Consider the following 21,947-nt stretch of genomic DNA (forward strand, 5'->3'; position numbering starts at 1 on the left):
CAAATAATTCCACAATATGAACACGAATTAAACAGATCAAGTATTATTTTGATCAAAGCAGCAAAAGCAGTAACTGGAGAATAATGAGAACTTAACACTCTGGTATACTTGACTTTCAGTTGCAGGCTCTGACTTGCAATGTTTGAGGTTCCAGTAAATGAACCAATCAGCTGTTCATTTGGGGGTTTGGGTATTTGTTACTCAGATTCAGTGAAATTTGCTGCAAAAATCCTGCTTTTAACTTTCCACCAGTGGTCCTTTTCTGATGAAAATGGGACAAATTAATGGATTCATTCGAGCCGTCAAATTATCTTTGTGTTAATGTTCCTCACACTTTATTTTGAAATGCATTTCAAAGTTAACGTAAGGACAACAAAGTTCAAACCCAAGATTAAACATTGCATCGAGTCAATGAATGCTACGGAGTCAGTCTTCTTACATGTTATGTCACCCTGACAGTTTATATTAGACTGCAGTGATTGTGTAAACATGGCAGCTGTGTTGTAGATATGCATTGTTTTAAAACAAAACTTGGTTTTATTTAAATCTGTCACTTCAGAAACACCCTGACGCTGTAATGTATTTACTAGCAACCAGGGGAGGGCTTGCTTTAAAGAAATGCTACGTCAACGGAAGGGTAATCTTCAAAGTTAAACTCAACAAAAAACTTTCAAATGTCTTGTGAAAAATCTCACACACACTTTTTTTGGTTTTGATTACACAGAAAGTAATCCAGTCCAGCATATAATAGCTTCCTATTAAGTTGGAGTGTAAACTATAAACCCCAGAGTCAAATGGAGTTGGTTAACTGACCAGCAAAAAGTATGGAAACACTGCTATGCCGATCATGTTTAAATATCTTGTGCTTGAAAACGTGGAGAAGCATGTAAAAAAAAAAAAAAGAAAAGTGAGCTTAGGGGGCTATGCTAAATATTTTACCTTTCATAGGTTTGCTTTAGCCAATACCAGCAGTCTGTTGTGTATTACCTGTTGGTGTTATTCGTTTTATCCTGATTACAGCTCTATTGTTGATGAGTTGTGGAGTTTCTCTTGGTTGCATTGTGTCAATAACAGCAGTAATATGTGTAATTTAACACATAACAAAGATGTTAAACAAAAGACAGCCTGTATCTGCTTACATGTTGCTGAAAATTATGCAGGCTCTTTCTACCTTGTCTGTCCATCCTTCCTTTATTGTGTCCTACCATTCTTCTTGCTTTTTTCTTCCTAGCGTCCTACCTCTGTTCTTTCTGTCCTTCCTTCTTTCATTGTCCTTAGTTGTTCCCTCTTTCCTTCCTTCTTTTCCTTCTTTGTATGCTACCATTTTTCTTCCCTCCCACGAGTTTTCTTTCCTCTGTTTCTTGTCTTTTCTTCTTGCTTACCTGCCTTTCCTACTTCCTTGTTTTCTTGTGACCTGCCTCCCTTCCTTCTGTCCCTCTGTCCTTCATGGTGTTCTCCTGTCTCAGACTTTATGGTAGTATACACACATAAAACCAGCACATTACTGTTGTTGGTTTAAATGTGATACTTGGTATTGTCTAAACATCATTCTTTTCTCTTTATTTTGTTTCCTAAATGTGCAGATCTTCGGCCTTCAGGACAAACCACCACTCAGCTCCAAGGCCAGACCAGAGGTGCGCTCCATTTTTATTTATTTTTTTTACTGTCCTGCAGTTCTTTCATGAAACTCTTCTCTTGTTTCTCTGCTGCTACATGTTTTAACCGCTTCATCTGTTGCTATGAGCGTGTCAGCCACCTTGGTTCACATGAACAGCCCTTTATGACAACTGGTCGCCTAGCCTGAAAGAGAAAGACAGATGGAGTAATAAGAGACTGGGTTTAGAAAGCAGACTTCCCATTTTGGGAGTGCGCATAAAAAGCAAATTTCTTTTTTTAGCATTTGTCTGCAGATTAGACTGAAACTGGCCTGCAGTCAACAGCAGCAGTAAACCTTTTTTAAGTTTCAGTTCTACTGCGGTTACTTGGTTCCTGCCCAACATTTACAGCAGGCCGGTTTTTTGCATTTCTAGTTTTACATGACTTTTTTTTTTTTTTTATAGAGCTAGCTGCTTTGCATTCTCTTCTGATTATACTATTGTTTACAGTTTCTGCAGCAGGGTGGGTTGAGGCATTCGAATGTCTCATGAGAAATCAGAACTGATCACGGGAAGTCACATATCTCTAATCCTATTTGTCCTGTTTCAGTGAGCTCATGACAAGCCTCTGTGCAAACATTGGTTATGCCTCCCTGCCGTAAAAACAAAGTTCTTGTGAAGCAGCCACAGGTCGACCTTCTATAATTGTCTCTATTGCCCGCTCAGGGGTGTATCAATTGTTGATCCAACCTAAAACGTTTTCCTTTGATATTTTCACATGCAACACTTGAGATCAACAAAGTAGCATTATGCTGGTTTCCAAAAAGTGAATTGCTGGATTATTTGGTGCAAGTTAGGATGGTCAGAAAATCTTCTTGCTTGATGAAAACCGCGTCTCCATCACCTTGTTTGTGACAAACACTCTTGAACTGATTACCGATCCTTTGACCTTTAACCACCTCCTGAGTTGCAGTCTTAGGTTTCCTGTTGGCAGGTAACATACTGAAAGGCTGCAACACACGTGCCTCCACCCAGCAGAGATGGAGGGAGAGAAGCTAGTGTTACTCCCCACAAGTTTAGCAGATTCATGAAGGACATCTAATCCTGCTATTCACTCTGAGTCTATATTTCCAGCTAACTTATGACTACTGAATCTCTGTACTGTAGCTTTTATTTAACAAGTTGTTTGAGGCCTAAAGCAGGAATGAATTAAAGTTAATTTTATCTGAAACACAAATAACACCTTTGTGAGAATATTCAGTTGTATTTGCTGTAATTGCAGGCTACAGGAAAAAAAATATTCCTGTCTAATAATAGTCAGTGTCTTTTGCTGTTAATGAGCTAAATTACAGACACATACAGGACATGCGGTGCTGTGTATTGTTTTAATTCAGCAGCACTGCATGATTTTTGAGCATTAACAGCCGCTGAGTGCATGTTAAAGCATCTCAATTGGATTTAAATCTAGACTTTGACTAGGCCTTTCCAAAACTGGAACTGGTCACCAACTGCTCACCGGACATTCTCCTTCAGGACTTTCTGGTAGAGAAAAAACTCCGTGGTTCCTAGCACCAGGCTGTCACGCTACCACCACCATGTTTGACTGTTTTTAAATGCCCTGATATTTTTACAACAGGTGTAACTTTTGCCTCATCCAATATTCCCAACACACGTCTCAACTTTGTAGACAGCATTTCCAGGAGACAGGAAGGTCTTATAGCTGCAAGGGTAGGGCAACACCATTAATGGCAATGGATTATTAATGCTATTGTATCCAGAAAAGAATTAAAATTAAAGTTCAAGCATATTTAAAAGCCTATGACCTAATACTTGTTGACAATATCGTGTGTATAAAAAAAATCCCCATTAATGACACAGTGCTTTTACAGCAACACCCATTTTCACACATGCATATTTACCACACCTGCTCTAATGGCTCTGAATCAGCTATAGGGGTTTCCGTTTCGTTTTTTGGTCGGTGGAAAACACCCATGTGTGAGAGTTCACTGAGATATTTCTTTGTGTGGCACACGAGCAGAGATGGAAGAGCTCACATAATGGGAAACAACCGATTCTCCATGGTTTATCTGTTTGTTTTCTTTTTCTTTTTAATAATTATTTCTACTTTGGCTCCGGAAGCATACAGGCTGCTTGCACGCATTCAGACATTCGTGCCCTGAGCACAAGAGCATTCATTTAAACCGTGGCCTACATAGTGCAGACTGTCCGACTTCACTGCGCTCCCTGTAAATAGGTCAGTTCAGACAGACTGCTGGTCAGACAGATTTGGCAAGATTCAAGGCTGCTGGCTGTGTGAACGTGTGTCTTTGTGTGTGTGATATGGAAAATATTCTCTGAGAGCTCTGTTTTTGAATTAGCTTCCTGTAGACACATTTTTGTAGCTACCAGCATTTTTGTCCAAAGCTGAATCAGTTCTGCCTCCTGTGAACGTCTAATAGTTGTTTTTGCATCTGTCCTTTAAGCTGTTTTTATTATTAGTTATTCTTCAGGAAAACCCTCATGTATTTTGGGATCACCGAAAGGTAGCTTGGAAAACGCTGCTTTAGCAAATAAGTGTTGCTTCTTACATGTTATTGGCAGGGGTAATTACCCTGCATCATAACCACAGGCTGATATGTAAAGCTGTATTAAGCAGCAATCCCCATCTCTGAAATAGTTTTTGTCTCATAATGTGTGTGAATCAGTGTTGAAATCTCAGTAAAGGATGAAAATAGGATTTAAAGGCTTTAAATAAGGAGGATCTACCTGCATGAGGAGGATTTGTGGTCTGAGAGTTGCCAATCTGAGGATTTCAGACTCCAGAAAAGATGGAGTGTTGATCCTTTAGTCTCGTCTACATGGATATACTTTGTTACAGCTGCTGCGTGCTATTTGTTTATTTTGCAATCTAACTATTCTTTTATTTGCAAGCTGTAAAAGGTTCAGGTTTGGTTTAATGTTCGTAATGCAGATAAATATAATAATCAACCCTGCAGCCAAACAAGTATAATTAATGCAAAACTGTTTAAGTTTTAAACATTCTTCTTTTTTACATTTTCACAAATATTCATAAATTTAAAACCTGTTCTGTGTAAGAAAAAATAAAAGAAAGAAATGTTCTGAAAAGTCTTGAATTTTCAAGATTTTAAACTACTGGGGGTAAAATGTGATACAGAACCAGCAAAAATGTCCCTTTGATTTAGCACATAATCATAAACTCATAATCATGTACAGACTGGAGTGTGATCAGCTCCCCCTGGTGTTGAGCATTATTTGACAGTGATATGCTGATCATGCCATCTACATCGTCTGGACAACACCTACAACATGCAATTTGCTGAAAGAACTTACTCAGAGCTGTAATTAAGCCAAAACCGCACCAAAAATATATACATTTTGTATTTAAGATAAAAAGCCTTCTTTATGCTCTCTTCGTCTGGCATAGGTTTAGCTTCATCTGGTTGAACTTCTGTGAAATATCTCCTATTGAGCACCTTCTGCTATCCAATTAATAATCAGTTAAACAAAGAAATAGTCAACAGACTAATTAATTAGGTAAATAATTGTTCCAGATTAGCTAGTTTCTTTCCTAACTTGTACCCCAATTTGCCATATTGTTGTTTTCCTGCATTCCTAGCCATAAACAAATCACTTCAAGCCAATGTTCGTAACTTTATTAATGTTGCTAGTTAAGTACCTTTTAATAATGCAGATATTTAATCATAAAAATGCTCAAGTCCATGTCATTTTTTTATTTAATTCTCTATTTTTTTTTTTTTTTTAGTTTTATATTGCACCCTGTTTCCATTTGTTATGTGTGTGATTGCTGGTTGAACCAGTTGATTCCTATTAAATGTCAAAGGTTAAAACCCTGGCAATGCCAGAAAAATCAAAGCAATTATTTGCTGATATTTATTCAGTGCTTAAAATCACATTTCCTTACAGTAGTAACTGCTAGTTAGCTATAGGGAACTGTTGAAAACTGTTTATTACATCGGGCACACAAACCAGCAGTCCTCTAAAGTGGTTACTTTGTCACTGATATAAACGAGGCGTGTTGTGGTTTGGTAGATGAACGATGAGCTATGAGGCGACCATCTGATCGCTCGCTCTCTCCATTTCTTTAAGCCACAGGCTGCAGATGGTCACTAAGCTGCCTCATGAGATAATCTTAAGGGGTTTTATTTTTAGCCTTGGATGTGTTGCCGCTTTTTGACTGAGGTGCTTCTCAAAACACACCAATGGCCAACATTGTTTAGTACTAACAGAAAAGTAATCTCTGTTCCTTCCCAAGTCATAAAACAACCTTAGATTTCTTACTATATATTATCAAATTCTCACAAAGAACTGTCCATATTTTTGAGAGAAAACTCTTGCTCCCTTCAGTCCTTCTGCCCTACAGCGGCTGCCCTCAATGCCTCCATCTCACACAGCAGGACAAAACCACACTTGCATATCAGAAAAATAAAAAAAATTCAAAGAAAGACGAGGAAGGAAGAGAGGTTAAGAGAGTATAAAAGAAACGATAGTGGCTAACCGCAAAATCCTCCATGTCTAAACAGCTGTTTAATAACCACATCTTCTGCTTATTCATTCCCTCTACCTCCACTGCCTGATCACGCATCGTGGCACATTGTGGGTGGTGCTTAAGGCAAAATGATTTAAAGTTGCCCTGGTTAAGAAGTGTAACTTTACTAGCTAAAACAGTAGACATCAGTGAAAAGAAAGTTTTCAGCAGTTTTCAAATATAATATATTGATATAGTCACTCCGTCACCTAGTGTTTCACATACTTTATCATTTTAGCCATCATTTGTTTAGTTTCTGAGTCTCTGGACAACTATCAGACACCTACACAGTCGAAGAGCTCGACCCGGCTTCAGGTGACTGGAAAGGTTTCCCGCTAATTGCAAGGTTGGCGTTTCAGTCTACATTCCCTCCAAATGGCGACACGTTTGGGGTGGAAAACATGCCAAATTATTCCCAGTGGCAGTAGTTTAATCCATTAGCCATGTGTCAGATGCATACCTGTCAAGTTTTGCAGCGAGCCATCCCACAACCCCGACCAAGCTCCAGTATCCCTTGCATTTTAACACAGGTGTACAAGATATCTAAAATAACCACTTGTCAACCACTTACAGACTACAATAAGCCTACCTTTGTTGACACTGAAATGCTGTGGACATTCCTATGTTATAACAGAGTCTAAATGAAACACAAAAGGGGATTCAAGCACATTTATTTATTTCACACATTTTCAGTTTATATATACATTGCTTGTCTTTAGGTTAAACATTTACATTTTATTTTCATTACACAATTTATTTTAATTTCTCATGTTCACTCTGGTGGCTCTCTGGGATTCACTAAAGACTTATTATACAGATTTGTTGCAGACTTTGTGTCCTTTAAGACTCGTTTTGATGGAGTGTATTTGTGGCCTGGGCCAGAGTGGTTGATTTTGCATGACAGTAAAGCACAAACCGTGCTGTTGTCTAATGACATCCTATTCTCTGTAACAATCTTTCTTACCATACTGAACACTCTTTCAGAACTGGCATTGCTGTGGGGAATGCAAAGTAAAGCCTTTATTAATCTTGGCAGCTCACTGAACCTCACATCCTTCCCTACCAGTCCCCAGAATCTGTCAGTTTTGTCTTCTTGTGGGTGATGCTTGCTATCTGTCACCTGATAGTCAATGAGTTCCTCTCTCAGCCTATCCTCACTCAAGATCAACTGAGGGAAAAGGGCCCCTAGCCTTGCCACTGTAAAATAAAACAAGTGTTTGACTGAACATTGCAGATCTAAACCATGCAATATTCATTTATTCGTTTTATCAATGAGGAACTGACTCTAACATCTACCTGTCCCTTGAGTAATGTCAAGGCGAGCAGCAGGGTCCAGCACTTTCATGTCCTTCAGGAGTGGATGGTCAAGATCCACAACAGCATAAGAGTAAAAACAGCATAAGAGTAAACAAAAAACACTACAGCCTATAATCTCATACTGTGAAAAGATGATATAATTATATAACTGCTGGGTAATATACTCACTGAAAGATTTTCTTCTCAGCTGACACAGGGAGCTCTGTCCTTGCCATGAATGCCTTTGTTTCTGCTCCTATAAAGAGCTCTTCATCAGCCAACTGATGTCCTTCTCCATACTCCACTCTCAAGGAGGTACTCTCAAGGATGGCCCTGGCTGGTATGAGGAACCCCAGGATTGTCTTGATCAGCCTGCACATCTCCTCTTCAAGTCTGTGAATCTGCACTCCCTCTGACTGCAGAAAATATAATTGGTCACACTGTAATAAAAAGGCTACAATAAGTACAATCATATTTAATTCATCTAATATGATTGACACCCACCAGGAAGACAATATTAAATTCATATAAAGGCTTAAGGGCAGCACTCAGGAACATGAAGTAAGCCTTCACAATTGGATCACGCAGATGGCTTGCTAGATCGCACACTTTGGCACTCCTCTCCACCTCCTCATGAATCTTAAAGTAGGCCTACAGTACATATGGACACAGGATGGCAATTCATGGTTAAAATGGAAATCTAGCATAGTTAACTGTGTATATATCTGCTGGACTTACCATCCTTACCTGCAGTGCATCCCACTGGTTCAACACTCTCTGGATGCAGGTTAGCAGACTCAGCCATCTGGTGCTGCAGTACCTGAGGAGCTTCAGGTTAAATCAGTGAAATCTACAAACCCTTTGTAGAGTTCACATCTTTTTGCACTGAAAAATAGAAAAATGTTTATAAGAATATTAACTGCAGACCTAGAAAAAATAGAAGTCCTATTTCATAAATTTGCATCTACCTTTTATCAAAGTGGTGTATATCCCCACCAGGATGTCTTCCACCAGTACCTGGGCTGCTCTGATGCCACAGCCAGTGGCCAGCTGTGCCAGATGCAGTCGAGGTCCTGGACGTGGGGCTGGCTCTGTTTCAGTCTGCTGATAACAGAGTTGTGTCTGCCTTTCATGACACTCGCATTATCAGAGTTAAAGGCTTTCAGGTTCTCCCATGGGATGCCTCTTTTTCTATTGATAACAGAAAAAATGCCGTAAAACGACTTAGACAAAACTTATGATTATAATTACATGCAAACTATTACACACGTCAACAACACAGTGCAGTTCCCTTACCTTAGTGGTTCACTGAGTTTTTCATACAGATTTTCTGCATTTCCCACGTTGCATATAGGCATCTCTGTGAATCTTGTAACGACCTGCAGAGTGGCCTCATCGTAGAGTCTAGTTAGGAAGACAAATTCTTTATTTCCTTTTCTGTTGTTTGATTCGTCGCACATCACTGAAAATGGCTGAGATCGGCATGTTTTGGCCAACTCGTCATCTAGCTCTGCTGCTATGGCACCTGTTGAGAGAGCCCAGTAATTAAAATTATCCAACCATTACCCTACAATATGCATACGGGACATTATTAAGGCATATGCATACACAATACTCATACTTAATTTGACTCCGCTTACCTTTGATGAGTTGGGTAGCCTTTGTTTTCCCCGCCGAGAATTTTCGTGCGACAGCAGAGTCCGGGAACATTTCAGCTACACACTTATTGAAGTCATCACAGAAATTGAAAGCAACATTGTTTTTGGCACACAGCATTGCCATTTTAACCTCCACATTTATGACCTGGTCTGCCTCGGTGGTATTTCTAGTCACAAATGTTGACATCGCCTGGGCATGTTTCTGTGCCTCTAGCCAGCGCTTGTGCTTGGTCGATTTTTCATGCTGACTGATGTCGTTCCTTCCCCCGTGGGAGACACTAAAATCGCAGTTACAAATCTTACAAAACGCGTGACTGTGCCCCATCCTGCTCCTATTCAGAAAAGAAAATTCACTGTCCCATTTTTCAAGATATTTGCACGATGTCTTTCTTTTTCTGCCAGGAATGCCATCCCTTTCATCACATCTATCCACCTCTCTCCTCTGTTGTTCCAGGTTTGTTCCCGCCGTCGGCACTAATCTCGCGACAATTACCACCCTGGCTACTGCAGGTGGCAGTTCTCGCAAGGCTAGTGACAGAATTCAGAGAAAGAAGCAGAGGAATGTTTTTTTTATTATTATATTATAATGCAGGAGATTTCCAGGAGAATACTAATACGGGAAGACGGCGGGAAAGAGGTTAAAATACGGTAGTTTCCCGGCCAAAACGGGAGACTTGACAGCTATGGTCAGATACACAGATTGTCCAACACAAGAGGGCCCAGTCCTTAAACTTACTAGGGATGGGTACCGTTCACGTTTTAACCAATACGGTATCGATGCCCAGTACCTGGGAAACGGTATTGGTACCAATTTTCGGTACTTTTGTCTGTATTTTTGTGGTCATAAATGCTCAATCGTTTAATAATAAAATCTGAACATTTTTATTTCTCAATATCTAAACCTTAATGAATATATCAAAACAACATCCAGCTGTTTTTATTCAACGGATGCAGGCGTGCTGATGGTGCCGGACGCAGAAGTTGTAGCCGTAGATGTGAGGCTGACGAAAACTGTGCATTCTTCAGCCTTGAGAAAAATCTTGTGCTTCACCAGGTGCTTCCTCCTGCTGCTGGCCTTGCTCTTTGCGTCACAAATATTGCAGTGAGCGTAATCTGCACCACATTTTGAAAAGTGGAGCCTACTTTTGAGCTCTTTCTATCAGCCATGCTTTGTTCACTATAGCAGCGGCTACTGACATCATTACGCTCTTATGCATGCAATGCTGTGTTCATGTTCAGCATGGAAAATCGCCCGCTCTTCCACTTCCTCAGTGTCACAATGATGCGTTTAGGTACCAAAAACATGGTACCATTTGATTTTACATGATTAGGTACTTTGTGGTGACGGGTCAGACAAAGAGCGGTTCAAGAACCCTTCATGACGACTACAAAATGTAGGCACATGTTGTCCCCCGGTACGGCAGAGCCGCGGTCGGGACTCATCGGAGAGCGCCTCGTGGCTGGGTTGCTCCTTGCGGGACCTGGCCGGGCCAAGCCCGAACGAGAGACGTGAGACCATCCCCCAGTGGGCCCACCACCTGCAGGGGTAACCATGAGGGACCGGTGCAAAGAGGATTGGGCGGCGGACGAAGGTGGAGACCTCGGCGGCCCGATCCCCGGATGCTTAGGCTGGCTCTAGGGACGTGGAATGTTACCTCGCTGGGGGGGAAAGAGCCTGAGCTTGTGCGGGAGGTCGAGAGATATCGACTAGAAATAGTCGGGCTCGCCTCCACGCACAGCGTGGGCTCTGGAACCCATCTCCTCGAGAGGGGCTGGACTCTCCTCTACTCTGGAGTGGCCCACGGGGAGAGGCGGCGGGCTGGTGTGGGTTTGCTTGTTGCTCCCCAGCTCAGCCGTCTCGTGTTGGGGTTTACCCCAGTGGATGAGAGGATCGCATCCCTGCGCCTTTGGGTTGGGGAGAGGTCTCTGACTATCATTTCAGCCTACGGGCCGAGTGGTAGTGCAGAGTACCCGGCCTTCTTGGCGTCCCTGTCGGGGGTGCTGGGTAGTGCCCCTCCCGGGGACTCCATTATTCTGCTGGGGGACTTCAACGCCCACGTGGGAAACGACAGTGACACCTGGAGAGGCGTGATCAGAAGGAATGGCCTCCCCGATCTGAATCCGAGCGGTGTTTTGTTATTGGACTTCTGTGCTAGTCACGGATTGTCCATAATGAACACCATGTTCAAACATAAGGGTGTCCATCAGTGCACTTGGCACCAGGATACCCTAGGCAGGAGGTCAATGATCGACTTTGTTGTCGTATCATCAGACCTTGGGTCGCATGTTTTGGATCCGTTGGATAGTGAGGGTATGCTGGGAACGTCTGGCGGACCCTTGGCCAGGGATGTATTCAACTCTCACCTCCGGGAGAGCTTTGACCAGATTCCAAGGGATGTTGGAGACATAGAGTCCGAGTGGACCATGTTCTCCGCATCTATTGTCGATGATGCCGCCCGTAGCTGCGGCCGTAAGGTCTGCGGTGCCTGTCGCGGCGGCAATCCCCGACCCCGGTGGTGGACACCGGCAGTAAGGGACGCTGTCAAGCTGAAGAAGGAGTCCTATCGGCTGTGGTTGGCTTGTGGGACTCTTGAGGCGGTACCGTGGGGCCAAGCGTGCCGCAGCCTGGGCGGTGGCAGAGGCAAAAACTCGGACCTGGGAGGAGTTCGGTGAGGCCTTGGAGAAGGACTACCGGTTGGCCCCGAAGAGATTCTGGCAAACCATCCGGCGCCTCAGGAGGGGGAAGCAGTGCTTCGCCAACACTGTTTACAGTGGGGGTGGGGAGCTGCTGACCTCAAGAGGGGACATTATTGGGCGGTGGAAGGAGTACTTCGAGGATCTCCTCAATCCTGCCATCACGCATTCCCTGGTGGAAACAGAGGCTGGGGACCCGGGGTTGGACTCTTTCATCACCCGGGCTGAAGTCACCGAGGTAGTTAAAAAGCTCCGCGGTGGCAGAGCTTTGGGGTTGGATGAGATCCGCCCTGAGTACCTCAAGTCTTTGGATGTTGTGGGGCTGTCATGGTTGACACGCCTCTTTAACATTGCGTGGCGGACGGGGACAGTGCCTTTGGATTGGCAGACTGGGGTGGTGGTTGTCAGGTTTAAATAACCTAAAATACTTATAACATCACAAAAAGAAGAGAAAGACAAAGAATTAGTTATTTCACTCGCTGCGAGGAGAATGGACAGGGATGTGCTTTCAGTTACAAATCTACTACCGCTCTGAAAACCATCTGTCCGCACCTCTCTTTTTATTATCTTTAGGGGTTCCCTATTTACAATGAATGTCACTTGGGAAAAACAGCTGCATCGTATACAGGTCATAAACACCATTATCTTGTAACAACACACTTCCACAGTCTCCCCCCATCGTAAGATCAGTGTATTGTCTGTTTAGCACAATCAGCCTTCATCTTTATGACACCCTCATCTGTGACTGCTTCCTTTCCAGCTCCACCTTTGATCCTTGCCTGCAGACAAACTCATCACATCCTTACTCACACATACATCATGAAAGGTTATAAAGATCAAATAGTCAAGTTAAAGAAAAGGAAAATATATAAGATAAACCAGCTCTACAGGGTACTCGAGGGTTCATGGGAGTTTGCCCAACCGGTCCACATGTGTTTTGTGGACCTGGAGAAAGCATTCGACTGTGTCCCTCGTGATATCCTGTGGGGGGTACTCCAGGAGTATGGAATTGGGGGCCCTTTACTAGGGGGCCATCTGATCTCTGTACAAGCGGAGCAGGAGTTTTGTTCGCATTGCCGGCACTAAGTCAGACCTGTTCCGGGAGCATGTTGGACTCCGGCAGGGCTGCCCTTTGTCACCGGTCCTGTTCATAACTTTTATGGACAGGATTTCTAGGTGCCGCCAAGGGCCGGAGGGGGTCTGGTTTGGGGACCAGAGGATTTCGTCTCTTCTTTTTGCAGATGACGTGGTCCTGCTGGCCCCCTCTAGCCAAGACCTACAGCATGCACTGGGGTGGTTCGCAGCCGAGTGTGAAGCGGCTGGGATGAAGATCAGCTCCTCCAAGTCCGAGGCCATGGTTCTCGACTGGAAAAGGGTGGCTTGTCCTCTTCAGGTTGGAGGGGAGTTCCTGACTCAAGTGGAGGGGTTTAAGTATCTCGGGGTCTTGTTCATGAGTGAGGGAAGAATGGAGCGGGAGATCAACAGACGGATCGGTGCGGCTGCCGCAGTAATGGGGGCGCTGTGCCAGTCCGTTGTGGTGAAGAGAGAGCTGAGCCGAAAAGCGAAGCTCTCGATTTACCGGTCGGTCTACGTTCCTACCCTCACCTATGGCCATGAACTTTGGTTCATGACCGAAAGAACGAGATCCCGGATATAAGCGGCTGAAATGAGCTTCCACCATAGGGTGGCCGGGCACTCCCTTAGAGATAGGGTGAGGAGCTCGGCCATCCGGGAGGGGCTCGGAGTAGAGCCGCTGCTCCTCCACATCGAGAGGAGGAGCCAGTTGAGGTGGCTCGGGCATCTATAACGCATGCCTCCTGGACGCCTTCCTCGGGAGGTGGTCCAGGCACGTCCCACCGGGAGGAAGCCCAAGGAACGACCCAGGACACGCTGGAGGGACTATGTCTCTCGGCTGGCCTGGGAACGCCTTGGGCTCCCCCCGGAGGAGCTGGAGGAGGTGTCTGGGGAGAGGGACGTCTGGGGCGTCTCTGCTGAGTCTGCTGCCCCCGCAACCCGGTCCCGGATAAAGCGGAAGACGACGAGTACGAGGTACTTTGTACTATAAAAGTACTGAATTGGGTACCCATCCCTAAAGCTGACTGTTTATTTTTCTGTATTAATATCATGAAGAAGACTTTAAGCCTTCTCATATAAACTTTCATCAAAATGAAGCAGGAAACTTTCTTTCTTTGTATCCTCTTCCAAATATTTTACAGATATTTGCTTAATATAGATTGAAGGAAGTTAGTTGTGCACTCATCAATATATGGATCAGCTAGCTGAAGCGCTTTGCTATCATTAGCATGTTTATCGTCCATTTTTCTTTTTGTTTTGTGGCACTAGTGGTCTTTGTTTTTGGTATGCTTCTTTCTTTATCGTGCACAGCCAACTTACAGAAAACGTTCTCCTATGTCATAAACATTGAGCTTTTCTTTTAACATCTTACCATTTACTGACTAGTGTTTCAGCTGCTCTCTGTGCAGCTGTTGCCCACATACACAGCATTTTGGCCCTGTGGGCAACAGCTCCACTCTGACTGAATGTCATCGTAAATATTTAGATTTGTTAGATTGAGAAAATAGTGAGCGATGTTGTATTGCGAGCTGGGCTTACAGAAATAGGACGTGATATTAAAAAACCGTCTTACTGTTGGTGCAGATTACTTCAAATTAAAGGGCGATCTACAAGAGGAGTTATGCTTAGTTTAGGGACTCAAATGTTCTACCATTTTAAAAATCGGGAGGAAGACCTTTTTTTTCCTCTTGTTACAATAAGAATAAGACCCCAAATCCAGGCCAATTCATTTAGTGACATTTTATTTCACGCTTTTATTTATTTTTTGTATGTTTAATCAGGTTATTATATAAATAACTTAATCCTACTTGTTAACACCAAATGAGATGTCATCAGCACAGTTGTTGTCAGGCTTCAAACTCAACACCTCCGAGATAATCAGTCCTGGCAGTCTGGAAGGAGCTGCTGTTTAGCCGTTGGCTGCTTTATGTTTACCTACACTCCCAGCCCTCCCAGTGAATTATAATTCCACTTTTGCAGTTTAGAAAAGTAATGAAATAAATCTACATTTGTAAGAGTTTTTTTTTTTACTTTGTCAGGTAGTTATTTTAAGAAGATGATGCTTAAACATGATTTTACAATAATTTAAAAGAAATGTTGTATGTTTTAAATATGCAGCACTTTATTTGTGACTAGAAACGAGCCAGTGGACTGTTTTAGACCTCAGGTCAGAGAAGGATGGAAGTTGCTGGAAGAAAAACACATTACAGTGTTTTTCCATGAAGATACAAATACATGTGTGCTTTCTCCTCCCTCACCTTTTTTTAGATCTCAAGACACACCTTCTCACCAGGTGTAGATCTTAGCCGCCCTCTCTGCCTCATTACTAAGTCACTCACACTGCTGTCTTCCTCTGTCTCTCTGTGTTTTCAGTCTAAGATGCCCTAGGCGGGAGAAGGAAATGTAAATGGCTTCCAAAGTAAAAGATGCTGTTGTTTGGTACCAGAAAAAGGTAAGAAGTTTTTTTTTTTTTTCAAACATGCTTTCTGATTCAAAACCAGAGGGTTTCGGGGGTTTACGACATGACAAAACCTTTAAAAGCATTTTCATATTTGGTATAGGAAAAGTGAGGTTTGCTTCAAATATCTGCTGGAGAATTTGTCTTTTTCACCTAACTGTGGTGTCTTTTGACCTAAAGTTAGTAGGGCAGAATAATACTTTATTTTGGGACATAGCCACATTCGGTGGTTTAAAGCAATGAAATATACTGCTGGTAAAGTTAGAAAGTAAGTAACTGACAGCGCATTTTAGCAGACACACGGTGCTGCTGAATGTTTTGGCTCTTTTCCATCTGCACGCATGCAGAAAGCCAAAATGTTTTGGGCGTCCAGCTGTGTGCCAGGCGGGTGTCGTATGTCCTCTTATTCCGTGGTCTCGGATATCAGATCTCCTGCTGGAGTCCTGCACCGCTCCTCCTGCGGTTCTCAGTTTACACTCTCATCTGCATCTCTGCTATTACAGCCTCAGCTATCGCTTCTTTCCCCTGCCTGTTTTTACTCTGAAACCCTCTGCTTGTGTCTTTCATCCTTCCTCAGCTCTGAGGTCCTATTTGCACTTCGCAGATGTCGATTTCAAACCTCACAAACAAGACACGACTCACAGGTTCTAGACTTTAATTAAAGGTATATGTGGACTGTTTTCTGTAAGACAATTTTCTTTAAGCAGTGTTTTATAGCTTCAGTTTAATTTGACTTGAACATAATTACAGGGAACATTTAATCCAGCTGAAATATTAAATGAGAAGTCTTAAATAATATTACATGTCTAAATTAAGTGTCTTACAGGGTATCTTGTGGCTTTAGTTGTGTGTCAAACTATGCTTGACTGGACAGAACATCACTAGTGGCGACAGATGCCGAGTCAGGAAAGCATACACCTTTTTAAGAAGCGGTAAAACGTCTTGTCAGGGCGTTTTTAACTCTTAACTGTCTCATTCAGATTAGTTACTTGCAGCCTTAAACACCTGAGTAAAATACAAACAAAAGCTTGTTTGTAGATTAAAGAAAGACGTCATAGATTTAGCTGTGATCCACCTCTGATTGGCAAGTGTTGAAAAGCAAAGATTGACATTTAGTCTCTTTTGTTGACCGTGCAGAGAAACGGGATAAGTGCCAAGAGAAAGTAAAGAGACCTTGCCTGATTTTTAAAAACTACCTTCGCCGGAGGAAAAGGTTCACAGTGTTGGGGTTATAAAAGGGATGTAGGCATGGGTTGGTATGAGATTACCATGGTGAGATACCCTTGAAGAAACATCAGTACCAGAGTATTACCACAGAGATTCAGAACAAAATCAAATATGATCTTTTGTTTAAAACATTTTTGGCAACTAGCTCATATCTTCGCTCCTGCTTTCAGTTTCAATGAATTTTCAGAGCTACCAAGACCAATCTGGCCTTCAAAAGTAATGCTCTCCAAGTCTAATAACTGGTTGTGTCGCCCCTGGCGCCAACTACTACTCATTTACATCAGCCGAGGAAATTTAGCCCACTTTTGGAGAGGTGTTGTAATTCTGCCACAGCATCTTAGTCGAGTTCAACTGCCGACTTTGACTAGGCCACTCCAAAAACCTTTACTTTTATTTTTTTGAGCCATTCAAAGGTGAACTTGCTGTTCTGCTTAATTAGTGTGGATTATTATCCCTGCTGCACAACTTAAGTAAACCTGAGATTGAGGTCACAAATCGATAGCCGCACCTTGTCCCATCTTTTGGTAGAGAGCAAAATTCATGGTTGAATCTTTAAAGTTAGGTCACCCAGGTCCTGAAGATGCAAAGCAGCCCCAGACCATCACAGTACCACTACCATGTTTGGCTATTGGTGTGACACTCTTCTTCTTAAATGCTTTTTGTATGTTTTTTTGGCCATTTGTAAAGCGATGCACACCCTCCTAAAACTACCACTTTGTCTCTCTTGTTGATATTAAAATTAGTTTGATGATTTGAAACCTTTAAGTGTGACAATGAAGCAGAACCAGAAGAACCTTTTTCACTGCACCGTGGCTGTGTACTGACCCATGCCTAATCTGATGAGGTGTTTCTCAGGTCTTATAGCAGTACTTGATATAAAAGATGTTTTGTTTTTTAACCTTACTGAATTTTAGCTGGATATTATAGACTTCTCATTAGTCTGACTCAAAATGAAGAAGGAAATCTAGCTCAGTGAATCAGCATGAATTATTTAGCTTTGTTCCTCCTTAGTGGCGTGAGCTCCACAAAGCAAACGCCGTTCACACAAGTGTTGGGTTACCTGCATTTTCCACTATTTCACTAATCTTTGCATCCACTCAAATCCTCTCCTAAAGAGGTAGATTTATTTTTAGGCGGTGTCAAACTGGAAGAGTCAGGCCAGGGTAAGCCGGTATCTTAAACTGATCTGAGCTTGTACCTGGGTAAATAACGTTTGTGGTTTATTTCAGACTGATTCTGTCATCTGCAGCCTCTCTGTGCGCTACAGACCTTGAGTCACAGTGTATTTCTGCCTCAGTGTCTGGGCGCAGGCTACAAATAGACTCTGATCAGTGTTATGTTGAGGCTGCTTTTTTTTTTTTTCTCACTTCAGAGTTGAGCCGAGATCACAGTGCTTGGACTCTGCTGGGTGGCACATAGTAGGTTTTCATGTGTGACTCTGTGAGGCCAAGCAGTGAAGCCATGTTCAGTTTAATGTGGAGATGAATTAGCCCTATTGTGAGCATTTTGATTGGCACCTCGGTGACCTGTTAATTCACACATTTATTGTCAGTTAAGCTGCTTTTGGTTTATTTCTCTGCTGAATTTAAGGTTTGAGGAGAGACGTTAAGCCCCACAGTGTAGCTTTTGAGTCCGTGGGCGAGAGTTGTGAATATTAATGGCTTTACATAAGTGCAGTGTTGCCGTGAAGATTTCCTTTGGATGCTGTGAGATGTTTGTGGGGAATGTTTATATTTAGACCTGAGGGGGAACATTTACACATTTCCATTATGTAGTATCATGTTTTTATTTGAAGGTTCTGATGTGTTACACATTTTTTTCAAGTTTTTCTACCCATCCACCTGTGGAAAACCCCTTAAAATAGGAGCCTGACAAAGACACCCAAAGAAATCTGCTCACTTACCTTTGTTTTGGCTCTGTATATAGGAAAGTATTAACTTAAGTACATTTGTTCTGTTGTAGTAGATGTAGTGGACGGTGAATCAGGATCAGAGTTCTGGTTCTACTAACTGATCAAATGGGTTTATGAAAGCCGAAGGTATCAGGGATCAAATGTGCTACTTTCCATTTATGCAGTCGGAACCTGGATCAGCAAATGACATTAATCCCGACTTAATCATTGTTCAGTTAAAAGATTGAAAAGCAGTAGGATTTGCTAATTATTGGCTGTGTCAGATACTACTAGCAGCACAGGCTACCAGCCATGGATGTCTTTGCATTTTGTTCTTTGCAGCTTTGTAGCTACATGTGCACCAAAGGATGTACAAATAGTCTGTGTTATGTGGTTTTTACGGCCATGTTGAATTTTTTAGGATGGGGTTGGTTCCTGGTTGATGGTCAAAGCATTTTTAAAGGTATCAGAGCCCCTACTCATCTCAACTTGTGTTTAGTCTGATGTCTGCAACCCCAGCGAGCTGCACAGCCAGATTTGAAAGATCACAACATATTGTTGGTTAAAAAGCTTGCAAACCTGCTTTGTATGCTCTTCACATGAGGTGGATCTAGAGAATCTGGGTTTACGTTATGCAATTCTGTTTAGAGTTAAACAGAGACTGTAATGGCTGGTGCAGCCTTCTCTCTGCTCTGTATGCTGTGCTCTGTCAAATCTTTGCAAAACAGAAAGTGGCGAGGAGAGAAACTGGAAACACAGAAGTCCAAATTAACAACGTTTAAAGCACCAAGTTTACAAAGCAGAACAAATGTTTCTGCCCGTATTTGTTTTTTATGCAACAAGTTTTTCAGCGAGTCAAATCAAAGCGGAAACTTCAGCAACACACTCGGGTGTTTTTCAGCTGCTCTCTGTGTGTGTCTGATGGGTTTTCCTGTTTCACACACTCACCTTTCTGTGCTGAAAATAAACCTTACTGCCTCTCTTGGCCACCATTTAAAACAGATCAGCAGTTATCCTTCATGCAACAATCACATATTTGTCACCATATTTTCACACCTGTAGTTTATAATTCTATTATTACCAGTATGTATCTTATTAGAGGTGTTTATCACAAACCAGGTTGACCTGTGTTCAGAAATTTAATATTAATAGTTTGTTTGCTAAAGTTATCAGTTGTCTACACAAAAACACACAAAGCTTCTTTACTTTTCTTCAGGATGTGCAGAACCAAAACGGACCATTAAAAGGCGGTCCAGTTCCGAAGAAACAAAACTCTCCTTCAGTAGTTCCATTTTTATTTCTTTTCCGTTTGCATATCTAGGCTTTAAATCTACCTTAGTAATAAAATTGCTGCCTTTTTAAACTATCGCTACTATTATTTTTGGGAAGACTTAACAGGTTTGCTCATAAAAAAGTAATTAAGTAGCTAAGCAATAAACTAATAAACCTTTAGCAGTTTCACTTTGATAGCATTGCGTTGTATTTCCGTGAAATTTTCACCTGCTCCACGTACCACACCAGACTGAAAGTATCTCTGTGTACCTGCAATATCGGACCACTCCTGAAAACACGCATCCCAATATGTAGCTCCCATAAATAAAGGTTGACAGCGGGAAGCTGGAAGGAAGTAGGAAGAACAAGGTGCCCAGTCCATTCTGGGAATTAAACTATTTGTAATACATGACAGGAATTTTAATAGCTTTGTTTTAATTTGCTACGATTCATTTGGCTGCACAAAAGCTGCTGTATAATACACACACACACAGTGTTTTTCTTACACCTTTCAACTAAACAGTAGCTATTTTGAGTTGTTCTTGTTTGTTTTGCCGGACAAAGTGTATTACAGTTGTCTAAGGCTCAGGATCTTTTTAGATAAAAATCTGAAGCCATATACAGTGTTTAAAAGGAGTGACGTACCAACCAATCAGAGATCAGATTTCAACATTTTTAGTTTTGTTTATTTTTCTTATATACATATGAACCAAGATGATAAACTTCAGTGCACCTTTTTTGATTTCATTAAAATTAGATAGAGGTTAGGGCTAGTTTGGATGCATAAATGGGGGACAATCATGTAATTTGGTGTCTTTTAATTTCTGTTCATTTAAAAACCACAACATCTAACAAAGAAACATGTATTTTCTCTCATTTGTTACAGTCCTTAGAGATTTTCAAAGAAAACCGGAAATTGGTTTAAGCCAATAAAAGCCCGATAGTTGCATCTCTAATTCAAAGAGGCGTTTCTGTAATTTAACCATCAAATGTCTCACAACAAAATAACTGTTAGAGAAACGTATCGGAATAGGTAGTCTTTGTTGTTGTTTTACTGATCCTTTTTGTCCGCCACATCAACAGATAAACATTATCGTTTGACCTTGATGATTGGCTAATATAAACACAGCTGACATTTTTGCTAAACTTTTTCTGTTTGTTGTCATACATGCATATTTTTTCAGTAAACCTGCTCCTGTGTATTGCGGAGGCGGTTGTTATGTAAGCCTCTCATTCCCCTCCAGCTCTTTGCCTCGTCAAATTTCCTGTTGGTTATTTTGCGTCTCAAATCACGGAATCCTGAGAATGTGTTCCTTGAAGCAGCATGAATCCGTTTGTTGACTAGATTAAGGCTAAATTATTCAACTTCTTTTTAAGCTGATGTTTATACAGGTCCTTCTCAAAATATTAGCATATTGTGATAAAGTTCATTATTTTCCATAATGTCATGAGGAAAATTTAACATTCATATATTTTAGATTCATTGCACACTAACTGAAATATTTCAGGTCTTTTATTGTCTTAATACAGATGATTTTGGCATACAGCTCATGAAAACCCAAAATTCCTATCTCACAAAATTAGCATATTTCATCCGACCAATAAAAGAAAAGTGTTTTTAATACAAAAAACGACAACCTTCAAATAATCATGTACAGTTATGCACTCAATACTTGGTCGGGAATCCTTTTGCAGAAATGACAGCTTCAATGCGGCGTGGCATGGAGGCAATCAGCCTGTGGCACTGCTGAGGTCTTATGGAGGCCCAGGATGCTTCGATAGCGGCCTTTAGCTCATCCAGAGTGTTGGGTCTTGAGTCTCTCAACGTTCTCTTCACAATATCCCACAGATTCTCTATGGGGTTCAGGTCAGGAGAGTTGGCAGGCCAATTGAGCACAGTGATACCATGGTCAGTAAACCATTTACCAGTGGTTTTGGCACTGTGAGCAGGTGCCAGGTCGTGCTGTAAAATGAAATCTTCATCTCCATAAAGCGTTTCAGCAGATGGAAGCATGAAGTGCTCCAAAATCTCCTGATAGCTAGCTGCATTGACCCTGCCCTTGATAAAACACAGTGGACCAACACCAGCAGCTGACACGGCACCCCAGACCATCACTGACTGTGGGTACTTGACACTGGACTTCTGGCATTTTGGCATTTCCTTCTCCCCAGTCTTCCTCCAGACTCTGGCTCCTTAATTTCTGAATGACATGCA

At 42.0% G+C, this 21,947-nt stretch overlaps 1 protein-coding gene across 4 annotated transcripts in view; it reads left to right on the forward strand.

Moving 5' to 3' along the window:
* The window catches only part of LOC124882988 (protein PHTF2-like), a 60,846-nt gene that overhangs the window by 6,379 nt on the left and 32,520 nt on the right, over positions 1–21,947 (forward strand). For 3 of the 4 annotated variants that reach the window (XM_047389754.1, XM_047389757.1, XM_047389756.1), the window contains exons 2-3: positions 1,584–1,634; positions 15,258–15,336. In XM_047389754.1, coding sequence (XP_047245710.1) covers positions 15,292–15,336 — 45 coding nt within the window. In that variant the 5' untranslated portion in view covers positions 1,584–1,634; positions 15,258–15,291. The remainder of the gene's footprint in view (positions 1–1,583; positions 1,635–15,257; positions 15,337–21,947) is intronic. The other variant, XM_047389755.1, reaches the window with a different exon arrangement.

The sequence above is a fragment of the Girardinichthys multiradiatus genome, chromosome 17 (genome assembly GCF_021462225.1).
Source record: "Girardinichthys multiradiatus isolate DD_20200921_A chromosome 17, DD_fGirMul_XY1, whole genome shotgun sequence".
In the NCBI taxonomy this organism is placed as follows: Eukaryota; Metazoa; Chordata; class Actinopteri; order Cyprinodontiformes; family Goodeidae; genus Girardinichthys; species Girardinichthys multiradiatus.